The sequence below is a fragment of the Falco cherrug genome, chromosome 7 (assembly GCF_023634085.1).
Source record: "Falco cherrug isolate bFalChe1 chromosome 7, bFalChe1.pri, whole genome shotgun sequence".
NCBI lineage: Eukaryota > Metazoa > Chordata > Aves > Falconiformes > Falconidae > Falco > Falco cherrug.
Window position 1 is genome coordinate 15,152,039 of NC_073703.1, and position 17,042 is coordinate 15,169,080.

Consider the following 17,042-nt stretch of genomic DNA (forward strand, 5'->3'; position numbering starts at 1 on the left):
ATAAATATGTATATACATACATCATAGTGCTGTATGCATGCTCACGTGTAATGGTGCAGTTTACCAGAAATATTTGTTAAAGGCACTGTGGCTAAGACTGGTAAGACTGCCTCCAGAGATAGCAGGCAGTGTGCTGTCAAGTGGGAGTTACTATGCTTTTGTGTGTCTGGTGCAGAAATAAAGGGAGCGTTGTAATGCTGCCTCAGTGCCATCCTTCCTCCAAGAGCAGTCCAGTGGACCACAGTTTCACTTTTCCAAGGAAATCTCCCTTTATCTAGTGTGGCCTGTGGCATGTTCCCAGACCTTTTCATAAAAGGCTGTGAAGGTCTGTCTCCTATAGTGCTGTAGGTGAACAGGAAGAACTGTTTTGGAATCTGTTGTTTGCAAGTTAATGAGTTTGTAGATATTTATGTTACGGTACTGAGTGCATATTTTCTATCAGGTGTTCTTTGTGTATTTGGGGTTTTTGAAACACATTTTAAAGGCATTTATGTTTTCTTTATAGCAATCTGCAGACATTCCTGTGGGGATGGATTTTGCTCTAGACCAAACATGTGCACATGCCCAAATGGTCAGATAGCCCCCTCCTGTGGTTCAAAATCAAGTAAGTATTTCTTCTGTGTCTTTGATACTGCTCTTTTGAGTCTGTGAAGCTACTAAGATATGTAAGATAGTTCAGTGGTCAATATTTAAGACAAATAATGTCTGAGTCACCAGACATACTTTTACCATAGGAAAGAAAGCATAGCCTCCTATGATGAAACTGAAGAATTACCCAGAGACTAGCTACTGGTGACACTCTTGTTTTGCCAAATTAAAACCAAATTAGTTTTATTGGAAGCTATATTAATTTGCCAGGCTGTAACACTAATTCTGGTCTTCCTTGATTTCTGGAAAATACCTTACCTGTATTCAGCGCTAGACATGCACATATATACAGAAAAAAAGTTGTAACGACAGGGAGATGACTGTTGACAGCTGGCTGAATTTGGCTTGCTTTGTAATTCTGCTCTCGTTCTGGGGGTTGCTAAGCCAGACGCTATGCTGTATTTTACATACATAGGCCTACAAGTATTATAGCATTTCCTTGCAAGGCTCAGCACTTACCTTCTGAATCTAATGCTGCTGAGCTTATTCAGGTGATACTTCTGTAGGTACTAGAGATACAGAACTGGTTCAGGTTTTTAAGTGGAACGACTTTTCATCAGAAAAAACCCAAATGCTTTGGAAATGAAGCTTCTCAGAGAGATTACTTTTCCTAGAAATGCTTAAATTTCAGGTTTTCAAGGAGAGTTCCCCAGATCCAGAAAAAACCAAGTAAAATTAAGTTAATTCAATGAACCAGATCACTCAATGACTAATTTATGAGTATCTGATATGAAGTAGAAATCCTTCATTGCTTGGGATAGTATCTCAGTTCATGTCTTGAGATGCCGGCTGTGAAGTCCACTGTATTCTCATTTGAGTATGGTGCCTGTCTCTTAGAATGCAGAAGATTTTGATTTTTACATAGTATGTTAATTTTCTGGGAAGAATTTTGGGGGAAACTGGTTCCCACAAATGCCTGTAACTATCTGAACAACATATTAACTGATGTCAGTGGGGGATGCACTAAGCTGAGGTCTGTAATATTATGCAAAATGGTTATCCTTTTAACTCTGAATATCTTTTCAGGCTCAATGTGTGGTCTGCTTTGCCCCTGTATTTTTTACCTTTCTATTTTTTTGCTTTCCTACTTGATAAGAGTTTTCCCACAAAACTGACCACTTCAGCTTGTGGCTTTAGCATCCTTTTCATATAATAACAGTGGAAACCCAATAACAACTGTGGAATGTAATGGAATGACATGTACTAAAATGGTAAATATTGTTCTTTGTAGTTCAACCCATTTCTCAGGCTCCTGTGATGACTGTTAGGGAGAGGCCAGCATGAGGAGAGTATGGAGCTGTGGAACTTCCAGAGAGTACAGGAAGGAGGAGGGGTGCAAAATGCTGCACAAACGTGTGTGTTGTTGTGTGTCTGCCTCAGGTTGCAGCTACTGTTTTGCCGGGTGCATATGCCTTAGCCCTGTAAGCCAGTAAAGAAAAGCATGACCTTCTTCCAAGTTCCCTTCAGGGTACAGAAGGGGAGATGTATCCCTACATCTGTTAAATATTTTGGCACCTTTGTAAAAGGCAGGAACAAGTGGGCCTTAGTATTACCTCATTAGGTTTTTTTAGGCCACACTGAAGTATTGTATGAATCAAGACTTGAAAGAAAAATAGAGTATGAGTAAAGTTACAGTTCTTCTTGTGGTTCTTTTTCTGAAATATTCTACCACTGATCTCCGTAGTCTTAGTGTTCGTTGGAGTTGCACAAATAAATGGGTGCAGGACTTTACTGCAGTATTTTTAGCAAGAAGCTTTTAAGGCCTATATAACATAGCTATTTTGGTTGTTGACAATTACTTCTCCTAGACATGAATATTCTACTAGTCTTTAGTCAGAATTACAAGCTTTAATTGGTGCTCACATTATTTTCCTTGCATTGCTATGTAGGTTTGCCCGCTTTTTGATGTTGCTTTTCTGTATACGGTATAAGTATTAACACTTTACAAACAGACAGCAAGTTGGCTTAAAAAAGATACTGTTTATATCTTGTTTAACCAGTGCAATAATTTAAGACACATTTTGTGTGTATGGTCACATCACCTTTATTTATTGAGACCAGCCAATTCTAAAAGCAAAAGTGTCCTAAGCTGTTGTAGGCTGAAAAGACTCTGCTGCCTCTGTGCACTCTTGTGTAATAATGTTTATGACCCAGCACCTCATTAAGACTTACAGAACATACATTTTCTGTAAGCCATTTGCTCCGTTGGCACTGTAGACAAAATCCAGGAATATGTCTTTACACAATAGACCACAATTGCTATGATCTGCTATTAGGAAACAAAGTAAACAAACTTATAAAAAAATCAAAGGGTTACTGTCAACTCCCATTGGTAACAGTTAGCATTTTTTCAGAAAATGCATTCATGAACTTGATTTTAATTACATGTTCTAACAAATGAGAAAAAAGTCTTATTACAAAAATTTAAAAAAAAATAATAGATGATACAGGTTTGTCACATTCAAAATGCAAATAACAAATATGTGTGAAAATGCTGTGATTTCTCAGGATTAAATGTATGGCTTCTGAAATATGAGATGTGCCTGAGCTGACTTTTGGATATTTTAGGTTACATGTGTCTTTAGTCCTTAAGGAGTCAGGAGGGGGCACAGGTTTTATAGCATGCGCAGCCATAGGCAGAAACTGAATTCATGGTGGCCATATAGACTGATTGTCTGCCAGAATCAAATAATGCAGTTTGGAAAGCTTGTGGACTGGGAAGCAAAACAAAGCTTTCAAGTTTGATTCTTATGCAGGTCAGTTGTTGGGACTTTTCTGGTTATGAGTCAGCTTTAGGAATCAGATTCGTGGTTGAAAAGATCAGCTGGTGGTTTTCTTTGCAGGGATTTTCATGACATCAATGAACTTGCTGGCTGCGTAGTGGTTATTCCTGTGTAATTAGTGAATTTTTGGGTATGCTTACAGTAGGCTCGGAGATAAGATTGCCATGTGTGGAGGCATCCCCCCTGCTGGCTCCGATGTGTGGGTGGCTCTGACGTTGCAGGTGCGCATGTGGGGAGATGTCTCACACCCTGGCCATGCCAGCCCTGTGGTGGCTGCTCCGCTGCTGCCCCCCAGACAGCCCGGGCTATGGCTGCTTTGGCATGGTCTGTTCGTGCTGCAGCCGTGCCCCTGTTTGTGTTGCAGCCGTACCCTGCGATCCCGCCATGTTTTTGGAGTCACTGCTCTGCCCCAGTGGGAGCGGGTGGGGGAGGTGACTGAGGAGGAGGGTCTCTCCTCCAGCATCAGGCACCCCCTGTGCCCCCAGGGTTGTGGGTCAGGTGTGTCTCTGAGCCCAGCCGCTGGTTTTGCTCCCAACCTGTCTGGACAGCTTGGGCTGGCGTAAACACGGGAGGTGTGTGCTGCTGGGGCTGTCTGTGAAGGATGGGAGCGGCGGCAGGGGCAGCAAGAGCTGTGGGGTGCTGGGGGTGGCAGCTAGTGGGGACAAGTGTCTGTGCTCCCCCGGCAGGCCGGTTATGCCTGGGGTGTAAAATGGGGCCTGCTCTGCACCCCCCGGGTGTGCAGCTTCAGGGGCACCAGCCGAGAGCCGAGGTCTTCCTCAGAGAGCCGAGGTCTTCCTCAGAGACCGTGAGCTGTGGGGGGGAGCTGGAGCCTGGGCCCTTGGCTTCGCGCCCCGGGCTCCCGCTCCTCGCTCCGTGGGGTGCTGTGGCAGATTCCGTTCAACAGCCGTAAAAACTGGAGCTCGGCCCCTTCCCTTATATCCTGCTGCTGTCAGAGGTGGTAAGAGTTCTTGGATTTTAAACATTTCCAGTGTTTTCAAGGCTGCCGCGGGTTTTCTCAGCACCTGGTGCAGTGCTGCAGGCCTGTGTCCTGGTGCCAGCTGCCATCTTTCCTGAGGCAGCCACCCGACAGAGAAAGCACGCGGAGCATCTGGGATGCGATGAGACCGTCATTCCTTGTTTACAGCTCCTGGCAGGCAAAGCCCTGCGTCATGCATGGCCGGGGTTGGGAGTGTTTCCTCGGCGGTGGCACGGAGAGGCGTGGGGCAGCCCCTCCTGTGGTGCCCGCCGGCCCTGTGCGCCCTCAGCCCTCGGTGCAGGGCTTTTCCTGCCTGCGGATCGCAGACCCTCACACCTCACATTCCTTAGTTTGGGATTGCAGAGTAAGACAGCGTTTCGTTTGCATTTTGTGAGCTGCCTTTCGTTTGCTTGGTGAGCTGGACGTTTCCTGAGCAGTTGTGGGGTGATTGTGCTTTTGGTGTGGTGAAGTCCTCGCTCATTTCTGCTGAGGATTTATGTAAAAACTCAGGAACTTGTTGCTTAAGCACACAGCTTGTTATTTTGCTTCCATCGATGACGCAAATGTTGCCTGCACACAAAGTGTCTGTGGATGCACTTGGTCTCGCAGGCTCTTTTGCAGGTTTATGAAGCTATGTTCCTGTAGTTATTCCTGTTTTGATTTCAGGCTTTTCCAGTGCAGACTGCTTACAAATCGGACCCAAAAGAGGACAATACTTGATTAAAAGCAATAATCTATTAATGTTGTTAACATTTCCTGTGCGTGCCAAGCTAAGGCAAAGCTATATGCATTGATTTACCAGCATTATTGCTAATTCCTGTGCTTTTTCCTTGAGTATCTGTCAGTGTGATACCTTGGAACAGGTTATTTCATTTACTGGAATATCTCCGCTAACATTAATGGAATTGTTGATATAGCTGAGAAAAGAGACTCTGGATCTGCATTAATGTGCTACTTTTCAAAAATGCAATCTTAAAATCATCATCTGAGTGCCAGACAGTCTTCACATGTGTTTCTATAAACTTTTGGAAGGGTAATATTTCAGAATAGTCTGTATGATTTTGGAAATACTATTTTCAACATTCTCTCAAAAGAGAGCAGAAAATAAATTATTAGTTCACTGTATGCCACTGATTTTCTTGCATGATAATAAGGGAGGAAGCTCACTAATTTGAGTGGCTCATTTTAATAAAGATGACTGGGGGTCCCAGCAGTCTCCCGTAATGATTTTAGTTTTAGAAGGAGGAAGAAATATTTTACCTTGAAAAAGTTCCTTTAAGAAGCAGTAAGACAAAGTATGGAAACTTTGTGTGTGTATGTGTTATGTGTAAAACTGCTGCTTATCCCAAACCGGGGAAATATACTTCACTTTTACTTGAATAAACAAAGTGAAAATCATCATATAAGCTACCGTTAACCTTTTTATCTCAAATGTAGTTCAGACTATTTAAATGGCTTTGGTCTTCATGTGGGAATGGAAATTAGCTCTTGGCATAACTCACTCTAATTGAAATCAGTTTGTGGTTTTTAAGTTCCTTCCCTGCTTGACAGATGATATCATTTCCTATGCTTTTTGTAATCCCCTCTGTTTTTCTAAGATTGTATATTAAGTTGAACTACACATTTTAAAGTAACTATATACCTTTTTCTGACCTACTTAGGACATTGTCCAAAAATCTTCACCAGATATTCACTCTGTATTTGCAGACAATTTTACTTTTTGTTGAGGAATGTTAGTACATTTTTGTTGCCTGAAGTACTGAAGTACATCCAAAGTAGAACAAAGATGTATCATAACTATTAGACACAGAAGAAATGTAAGACACAGTTTTTACTTTTATAATTGAAGAATTAAGAGTACCAGTGTTTTAAATGCTAGTTTGTTTTAAAACCTTTCTCCAGCTGCATGATTAACTTCTATTCTATGGATTGATATTGCTATGGAAGGCAATACAGTTAAAAATATTAATTCTACTTGAAAATAAAAATAAAATTCCCATTCACATACTTCTGAACTGTAAAAAGCCAAATGATGCTTAAGGGCTTTGTGCAACAGGAAAAATTCAGTGGTTGGCATGGCACCTGTTAACAACACGCGCTGGCGGGACACGCAATTTCTATTTTGCAGTCCTGAGCGTTTCAGACCGTGTGGTGTAGCTATCTGGTGCTCCATCACCATTCCGAAATGCTGATCTGACCGTAATCCTATCTGGGGAGGAGCCTTTCATGTGGTTCCTGTTAAGGGGGAAACCATTTCCCGGCTGCTTATTGGAGTGCCGGCCCCGTGCACAGCTGTGTCCGCCAGTGGGACCTGTAAGGAGGACTTCGCTTTGTCAGGAGCCCTGCCCACTTCTCTACGCCTGATGAAGAGCCTGACATACTTGAAATCGCTCCTGATGTCTACTTAAAAAATGTCTTTGTCCTTCTTACTAGAAAATGCATAGAAAATTACATAGAAAAATGCAGCACAGACTTTTAAGTGTTACTGGCATGGGACTGGAGCTGCATGTTAATCATTATAAATGGTGTGGCTGCGGCTGAGGAGAGCGTCTGCTGCTCCCCCGCCTCTGCTTCTTGCAGGAGAGGGTGGTTGGCTCCGGGGAAGCGTTGTCTGTGAGCTCCACAGCCCCCGAGTGCAGCAGCTGGCAGCAGCTTTACCTGGGAGAGCCCACAGATGGCATACAGAAAGAAATCACTCTGTTATTTTTCCTTTTCATGCAAGAAGTCCTACCCGGGCCGATCAGCTTTTGGTATTGTGTGTTGGCAGAACCGGGCTGCCTTCAGGAGCGTCCTTAGATGCTTCCCTTTAATACTGCTCTCCCCCATTGCCCAGATGATAAGACTCTCTTTCTTCTTGGTGGTATCTGCCAGAAGTTTAGTACTTTTCCCTTATTGTTGGCTTTTTCTCATTGTTGCAAACTGAGAGACAATTTCTTTATTTTTTATGTGGGTTTATGCTCATATGGAATCTCTTGGAGTTCAGTGAATAAGGGTGGTTGGTGTCAGGTTCTTGCACCATGTCCTATATTCCTTAGGAACTGTCAATCAGTATTGTTTTCTGTACTGCCATTGTAAGTGTGTCCTGAAATGTGCATCCTTGGTTTCTAATACTTGTTTATAGGTCATAGAATCAATCCCTAAAAGAAAAAAAAAATAAATCCCTTGGCAGACAGATAAGTGTTTCTGACTGGCTTGATATAACTGAGGAAAATCTTTTTTCCTTTCAAGTACAACACTGTAACATCCGGTGCATGAATGGAGGTAGCTGCAGTGATGACCATTGCCTCTGTCAGAAGGGATATACGGGAACACACTGTGGACAGCGTAAGTTACACTTTTATTAATATAATAGATATATGCATGAGGTACTGTGTACAGTTAAGTAATTCTGGGATGTGTGGGTTAGGCACCCTTTAGCACTATATTTCAACTGATTTTGACCTTGGTTTTGATCAGGTACAGTAGAATTTTACAGGAGAACACATGACTTCGTAATGAATGCTGAGTAAATTATTTCTCATCAAGACTATTAAAATAAACATCATGTGAATTCATAATAATTCGATATAACTTGATCCTGTAGTTCTCACACTACCATAATTCCCATTGACCTCTAGGGCTTCCCACTCACTAAAGCAATAGGCCGTTTTACATGGGATTCAGTTTTCATCTATAGACAAAATTAAGCTTTTAAATACAAAGCTTTATTTTAATTACAGAGGTTTGCTTCAGACTTTGCTAGTACGCTTTAGGAATTTTGCTCATTTTGATGAGCCTTATTAGCATTGATTGACATATTTGTGATTTCCTCAATCAATCCTGAGTCAACAGCATTCCTGGATCCGATGCTTGAAATCGCTCCCAAACTGACTCTGGTGGTCTCTTGGTCTTCTTGGCTGGAATGCTGTGAAGTAACTTAAATAAGGATGTAAACACTGCTTTTAACCAAGGCTGTCATGTTGCTATCTAGTGAACTATTGGTCTGACAGAGAAAATGTGTTTAGCTCATTTAATGAAAACCTTTTGTGCTCTGTCAAAATCAATGGCACACTTTACATGAACTTCAGTGGGACCAGGAATTTACCCTAATAATCTGGAAGAGGATCACATGGTGAAAGGATTAAGAATTGTATTTCTGCCTTCTCTGTGAAATATCAAGTGGATAAAAGAGGATAAATGGAAACCTCCTTTCTACTGAAGTGAACGTGAAACGGAACAAAGAATAATGTTGCTCAATGAGCATCAAATTGTATTTAAAAGGCCATTTTTCATGTGAATGTTCTATTTTCTGATTAATTTTTGAGAGCAGCTGCTTTTGGAGTTTATTATGAGGAAAACTGTGTTCTGAATCTAGTGACTGTCACACAGGGGAAGAATATCTTGGATTAACTTTGTCAAAATAGCTGCTGGTTACAGTTTGCTGTCCTAGTTAATAGCATGAATTATTTAACATCAGCAAACAGCCTTTTAATACTGGATTATTTTTCTATTATGGTAGAGGAGCAAATACATTTTTAAATTTGCTTCTGAATAGGGAAAAATCTTGAGGGTTCAGAGATGAAATTTTCTTCCTTCTATCTCCAGTCTCTACTATTTCAGTGTTTCTTTGTTGAAAGTTTGAAAGAGGTGTTATTTTGAAGTTAGGTGTAGCCATCCCAAAGATGAAGGCTCTGAGAGGTCAGAAAAGCTGTGATTTTTACTGTGTTTATATTATGCTGTCTTGAAAAGATCAATTTGTGATACTAATGAGGCCAGGAAATAAGAAAAGATTGTAAGTAGATTCTGGAAAAAAGGAGTGTCCTGTCCTGTTACGTTTACCATTTTTTACCGGTTTACCAGAGCTGGTAAAGTGCATACCATCATGTCTTTCTGGAAATAGCTCAATAAATATTAATTTTGCCTTTCATCTGATACAGCTGTCTGTGAAAATGGATGTCTAAATGGAGGAAGGTGTGTGGCTCCGAACCGATGTGCTTGCACATATGGGTTTACTGGACCCCAGTGTGAAAGAGGTATGTGCCCTAAAACAGTGGAAAAAAATTGATGTTCCAACGTGCTTAATAGTAACTTCAAAATACTTAAATAGTAATATGAAATAAAATATTTAAATAGTAATATTTTATTGCTGTCTGTGAATAAGATAAAATAGGATTAACATTCTTATAGAATACAATGTAAGGAAGCTTTACTGAAAGGGAAACTCCAATCTCAGAAAATAGTGGAGATATTAGTTAGGGAATAGCACAAATTAAGATGGTAACAGCTTTCCTAAATGGCATTTTTAATGAGAAAGAAAACTTCAACATTGATTTAAAGCCAAACGTTCAATATTATCTTCTTATTGTGATTTTTATATGTCACAAGCATTGATTGGTATGATTTTAACGGTTAGCTCTTCAGTTCATGGTAGGTTTACCAAGTGCTGTTTTCTTTTTCCAGGACAAAAATCCCCATTTATTTTACTCTAACAGTAGGGTTGTTGAGCCTTTACCTATTCTAATCTATAGTTGAATTGATTTGATTTGATTTGATTTGATTTACTTAAAAATAAATTTTAAGTAGCGTTTTTGGCAACGTGTGAGATTCATAAGGATAGAAGCCAAGAGCAGATACACAAGCAGCTGATTAAGGCCTTTCTTTTGTTTACTCTTTTGCTATGAAAATGTTCCAATAGAAGAGGTGGCAAATAAAAAATATTGATCAGTGTTTTTAGTCAAACTTCAGTTTCTAAGTCATTAGAAGAGCTCTTAGTATCTCTGATGCATTTGCTTGCCAATGGTAAGCAGCATTTTGCCTCTGGCGTGTTTTGTTTTGGCAGAGTTTATTCAATTCTTTCTGTTTTGTACGGATTTATTGTTACCAATTTTAGATTTTTATTTGCCTATCCATAGTGATAATCACAGCAGTTTCCAGATGAAAACACATCTATACCAACTGTCTTATCCCGTATATGGATTTTTTTTCAGGGTTATTAAACCAATTTAATGGTTCATTTGAGAGAGATGTAGTGAACAATGTTTAAGTATAATGTTTCTGTTGATTTTTGTAATATTAACAATAAAACATTTTCATTTGTTAGAGCTACCAATTGATCTGTTTAGTTGGAATTTCATACATACTACTTATACAATAGGTTCTGTTAAATGTCTATGAACCTGGGACAGAATAGACACCAATAACCTGATTTTTTGCTTTCATGTAGGCTGTGTGCTTAGCACATTAAATTTCTGTCAGTGAGTGTGTCAGATGAATACTGCTGTCAGTGCTCCACCTAGAGTAATGGTTGGCTCTCTTACATCAGCAGCATAGGTGGGTGATGCAGAACAACAAATCTTAGCGGACCAAAGCTTTTCATTCTGTGCTATGGCAGACAGTAGAATGAAGCAGGTATTTCCTGCACTCCCTACAGCAGATGAAATTGCTGTGTAGGCACTGTGTGAAGCCTTGCCAGTTGCCCACTCAGATCTTATAAAAGTAGTTCAAACTGATGGTGAAGTTTTTCTGAAGACTGAAAAGTAGCTGTGTTGTGAATCTTGGGATCTCACTGCTGGAGAAGAGTAAGAGGAATGGAAAATTAGGTTAAAAATCCTAAGTTTGAAGAGAATAAAGGCTTTATAAGTAAAGGATCTACTGAATATTACTGCAAAGGCTTTGAATTTCAAGCAATGACTGCTTGTTTTGCATGGGTGAAGGTTCTGAGCTTTCAGTCCAGTGAGGAGGTATAAAGTGCAAGTTCAGAAGAAGATTGTTCAGTGCTTTTATGTTGTCAGATCTGGGACCAGTTTGATTCCACCTCACTGGGGCAAGTTTCAAGGCTGAAGCCTGCTGACTGTCCTGTCCCGCAGGGTTCCCTGCCTTCTGTCGGGTGGAGTGAGAAATTAGTGAGACAGAGCCATTTGAGCCAAATCATGCCGTCGTGAAACCCCATGCATGTTACTGAACACAACCGAGGTGGAAATCTGTAACATGCCTCATCCATAGGCAGTTTTTACTTAGAACATGGATTTGATTCTAGGGTTATCAATAAAAAAGAAAATATACATTAATGAGCTGTAGTATTTCTGGCTAATGCTCACTGTGGTATTGAGGCTAAATGATAGTCATATCTTCCTAGAAAACCTCTGAAATTTGGCTTCTTTCACAGAGATTTCCTGAAGCCTCTCTACCTAGCTGAGCTAATATGTTCCCCTCCTCTAAAAAGGGTGTGGTGGTTTTTGGTCCCAGAATCACATTATGCCATCAGAAAAACGTTTTCTGAAGATAACTTTTCAAGTGTAAGCTAATGTTGGTCTTAGTCAGAATAACTTGCATTGTTCAGCACATGCACCTGTGTGGTCATTAGGGAGTTGTCTGGCTGCATATGATTTTACACATCTGTCAGCTAAGAAAGAAGTCCATATTTTGAATCTAGCTTTGGAAAGTTATGTGGATTTGTGACACTCCCTGGTGGGCTTCTGATGTATATGTAGATGGATGGTATCCAGTAAATTGACAAGATTCATGCCTTGTGGAATAAAACTGTGTCTTTATTAGAAGGAGAAGAAAAGAAAAAAACTGAACAAAACCAAACCAAAGTATCTCTATGCGTTTGGGGGGGGGGGGTAGTGGGGCGGGAGCAGAGTGGGGAGGGGAGCAGAGCGGGGAAGGAAATTACTCCAGAGAAATTTAAACTAACACATTTCTTGGAGAAGCAAGAGAGAGTGTTTTGAAAACACCATTTCTGGATATAAATGTAACGTGAAGTGATACGGTTTTGTGGCATGCACGTTCTCCATCTGTTTGGCTGTGGTTTGACTTCTAGGTTATGCCATGCCACAAGTTAACAGTGATGTAAGTAATTTACTGCTGCATATCATGCAGTACTTTTGTCTAGAAGCATCAATAGTAACGGTCACAGACTGTGGCATGCATGTCACCGACCAAGGAATGTTCCATCCTTTGCTGCCTATGTCGTAGCTTAGAACCGTCTTGAATAAAACAATGTTGAGGCAACCAGATTCCTGGGGGTTATTCCATTAATCTGATATGGAAAACAATTAAAATGTTGCAGGTGGTTGTAGCAAAGTTAGTGCCAGTTTCTTAGATCCAGAGACTAAGTTGTGTAGTTCTATGTCTACTGCTTTAGGTAGTTTTTCCATACATTTGGTCCATATTTGTAATACAGATCAGCCTGATTGGTATTACCTCAGTAAATGCTGACCATATGATTGTTAATGAAGATCTGTGAGACTTCTGTATAGGTCAGTAGCTTCAAATACATGCACAATGAAAGGGCTTTATCTGGAAAGATGTACTGCTTTCACAGTACAGCAAACTCCCATCAAATTTGTGGCCTGAGTATTTTTATATATTTATTCAGTCATTTTTTGAGAGGGTAGCAGCTGGCCTTGGACAGTTTTGGCGCACAGATTGCTTTTTGTGGGTCTTAGAAGTGTTGATGGTGGTATAAAACACTGTAAACATGAGCAGAAGGAATTTTTAGATTCGTTATTATCAGTGGAGTACCTCTTCATGTTCTGGGAGCGTGTACCATGTCACTGGTGGGGTATGCTTTGTCAGCTGCACTGACAGCTGTGGCGTGGTCAAAACTGGTACACATGTATCACTAGCTCCTAAGCTGGTGTGTGTGGTGTTTGGCACCTTTCCAGAGCAGGGGAAGCCTCCTGGGTGTACTGTCAAATATGTGCATGTGTATCCTAAGTACAACAGACCTGACTTTTCTGTGGGATAATGTTCATAGAAAGGTGAACGTGACATAAGCTAAACAGTAAAAGTGTAGTGGAGTTGGAAATGCTTCCTACAGCAATTTAAGACACATTTGAAATACATAGTCCAGAAAGGAAAATATTTCATGGATATTGGCTCAGTTAAAATTTGAACTTCAAGGATTCCTTGTGGAAGGTGCTGAGTTCTCTGGCTGTGATTCAGTGGTGGGCTTTGACATGCATTTAAATTCAAACCTGAGATGTCCATATGCCTAAAATTATGCAAGTGCTTAAGGGCCTTGCTGGATTTTGGTCCGTGCTTTTAAGAGTCAATTAAAATCCAAGAGGTGCACTCAGTGTTGTTTAGCATATCATTCAGTCATATTGTTAATGAAAAGAAATCACAGGTAAAAGAAAATGAAGATGCAAGCAAAGCAAAATTTCTTCTACTGGTTAAAAACTGGACGCCCCATCTTTACGCCATTTGACTTTTAATGCTGAATAACTTGAGTGAGTTACAGATTCTGCAGTTCCTTTTAGTGTTGCTGAAGGGATTGAGAGCAGAGACTTAGTTTATGTTCCCCTGAGGATGATTCAGAACATCCACAGCTCTTTTTATTGTCTGTAAAAGAGCCTAGGGGATTTAGCTGGCTATGTGAGATGCCCGCATTTGGGTCATGTGAAAACATCCCTATGTCATGCACTTTATGAAGTCCAGAGGAAAAATGATGTTAGAAGCTCAGGGAGATCAGACATCCCTATCAGATTTGGTAGAACTGTGTCTTCCAAACTTGTGCATAAAAGCTTCCTTGACTCTGTATCTGTTTCTCTTTGGACAGTTGGATGATTATACCTTAAGAAAGCAATTTCTGTATAATATAAAATTGTATATTGTTGTTATCCTTGAAATGCAAAAATGCAATGAAATGTGCTTTTCTTTTTCTTTTTGGATCCATTTAGAGGAACACAGTGGAAGCTTAGAATGTGTTACAGCCCTGTTTGTTTATTTGAATGCTTGTGACAACATCAGGGGCTCAATCCTGCTACATTTTGGAGTTCTGCCACTCGCTTCGCATAGGAACAGAATTGGGCCTGATGTAGTTCAAATATTAAAAATGTACCACGTGTGTTTTGGTTTTTTTCTGTACTCAGAATATGAGCAAATGATTGCTTTTTCTTCAAACAGAGTCGTTTCTGTACTGCTCTCTTCATGGCAGGAATTTTTTGCATAATTTTTAATTATATTTGGCCATTATTAAAAGTTCCCAGAATTAATGCCATATGTAAAAATATCTTTCCCAGAGCCTCTCTGTGAAAGTGCAGCCGCTGAAAGTGGTAGAGAGTAGTGTAGTGCTGTGTGTATTTCTTTCTAAATACTACAACGGGTAGAATGTTTTCACAAAGAAGACACTGCACCCCTTAGTGTGCCCCGTCTCTGGTATTTAGTCTAAACGGAAAGTAAATAACAAAGTGTAGATAGCAGTAAAAGTATGTTCCCAAAGCCTTATGTTGCATTTAAAGTAGTATTGCAGCATATGGTAGCTGGCAAACATTTGAATAAACTTGATTTCTGTAGCTGTCTTCCAAGAAACACATCTGTTGACATAGACATGTAGTTTCTGCAGCCCTGTAACATGAATGCATGTACAGTGTTATAGCAGCAACTAAAGGATGGCTAAGCTTGAGGGACTGCAATAAGGATTTTTGCACATCATTTTCCCCCTGAAAAATTATGAAAAATGGCTTCAGGCCGAAGATAAGGATATTTGGTCACAGACTGACGTTTTATTGTCTAAAATAATTTTAATACATGTTGCCACCCCTTGATGTTTTTCAGTTTTAAACCAAAAATTCAGTATCGGTGTCTTACATTATCTTTTCTATAAAAGAGGTGGAGATAAATGAAGGAGGAGTATTTTAATTTTTAAAACTGAAGCTGCACCTTAATGGTGTAGAAGTCAGCCTCTGCAGAATAACTCTGTGTGATTTAAGATGTTTTATAATACTTAGCCATATAATCAATAGATCTCTGGATCAGAACTCAGTACTAAGCTCAGTCTGTTACTTGATTCCAAAAAGCATTTTTAGGATCTTGTGTATGTGAAGGTTTTTATCCACTGTTCTGCACCGTGGAAGTACACCCTATAACCAGTCGTGTGTCGCTTGCTCTATGCTTTGTGCATCTCAAAATATCACATAGCAAATTTTAAAATGTTTCTTCAGATATATGCTTAAAGCTTAATCAAGATCCATAAATGATTTCAGTGCATATGGCCTTAAGTCTCTTGTGAGATGTGAGGGCTCCAGCTTTTGTACATGAAGCTGAACATTTACATTTTGTTCCAAATTGAGTTTCGATTTCAGTCAAACAAATTCAAATCCAAAGTTTTCATTCAGCTATTTGGCAGCCTTTTCTGTATTTCCATGCCTTCTTGATTGGCTGCTAAGGGCGCTGACCTTTAGATGTGCAGTAAGGTATTATTTGGACTTTGTTTTGTTTAGATCTGATTTTAGTTGTAGCAGTGGAGATGCATACAAATTTAATCACAATTTGAGGAGCCTATGTTTTGGTATAAATTATAATACAGACATTTTAATTGAGTAGCTGTGGTGTTCTAACCTGTAAGACTTGATTCTTGCATGTAGGACATTGAAGGGACTCACATGAGAAACATTGAGATCGTTCTTTTGGTACTGCAGACAGCTTTGCTGTTGAACCTGATGCCTCCTCCAGCAGTGCTGGCAGCCTGTGGTACATGTTTGCTGTACGAGAAATACAGTTCTGCTTTCTTTGCAGCCAGGGGCTGAGCCTTGCACTGGCTTTGCTTGCACGTGGTACTTGTGATCTGCCTTGTAGTGTCTTAAGAAATGAAGAGTGGAGGCCTGTGCTTTCATCAGGAGGTTTTGTTGAAGTTATATACACAAAGAAATGTCTATGTTTGTTTGGTTATGCAATGTTGCATTAATACAGATACGACTTTTATATACACAGTGCAGGCATGTAACTTCCCTGAATGGCCTACACTGCCAGATCTATGCTCTGTGGAGCTCCAGGGAGAACTGGGAAGAATCTGATGCATTGTATCAGGAGATTCAGATTTTTTTGTGTGTGTGGAAAAATTGAGGCAGCTTGTATTGATTTTGGTTGTCATTGCAACATGGTGTTGTATTTGAGGCCTTCAGAATGAGTGTCTTCAAGCTGTTCTTGCTCTCTTAGTACCATTGCAACGTGCCCATTTTTTGTAGTTTCAGCCATCTCCCAATTCCTGGGTCACTGTAAAACTTGTAGAACGTAAAATAGCTGAGCAGAACCAGTTTCTCACTGAGCTTTCCATAGAAAGCTTGCTTTCAAAATGGTGGCCCTGGGAGCTGAATGTGATACAGAGAATGAGGAAATGCAGCAGAGAACTTATTAAACAGTACCCACTTAGCTATTTGTGGAGAGAATTGTTCCTTCTTCTCTGGGCTGCAATATATTTTGATACAAGAAAGCACAGCTACCTGAAATCCTTCGATTTATTACAGTGAAAACAAATGTTTTCATTGTGAATCACCCTGAAATTTTATATGAGTATTTTCTATTCATACCTTTTTTTCTTATAGAGCTTGTAAGCTGACAATTTTTGTTAGAGTTGCAGCAGAAAAAAAATAAATATCGGTATGTATGATACCATACATGATACCAAGTTTGTGTTATGGACTTCAGTTTTTCTTTGTTTTTTAAAGTAATCTGAAACTTTCATGATGGTCGGTTCTAACAAAGAAAAGAGACCCTCTTTTAAAGTATCACAGATTATACCTAATGCAAGGATAAACTGACAAGGGCATTTCCAAGTAAAACAATTCTTTTAAATAGGTCAGCTGCAAAATGCTAATGAAAATGTGTCTTAAGCATGAGATGCTCAAAATGGTTAGTGCAATTGTTTTGTC

The 17,042-nt window shown here is 39.9% G+C and overlaps 1 protein-coding gene across 4 annotated transcripts in view; it reads left to right on the forward strand.

The window, feature by feature from the left end:
- The window catches only part of FBN1 (fibrillin 1), a 157,604-nt gene that overhangs the window by 15,041 nt on the left and 125,521 nt on the right, over window positions 1-17,042 (forward strand). For all 4 annotated transcript variants that reach the window (XM_055716550.1, XM_055716552.1, XM_055716548.1 and 1 more), the window contains exons 4-6: window positions 506-604; window positions 7,636-7,731; window positions 9,324-9,419. In XM_055716550.1, the coding sequence (XP_055572525.1) occupies window positions 506-604; window positions 7,636-7,731; window positions 9,324-9,419 (291 nt within the window). The remainder of the gene's footprint in view (window positions 1-505; window positions 605-7,635; window positions 7,732-9,323; window positions 9,420-17,042) is intronic.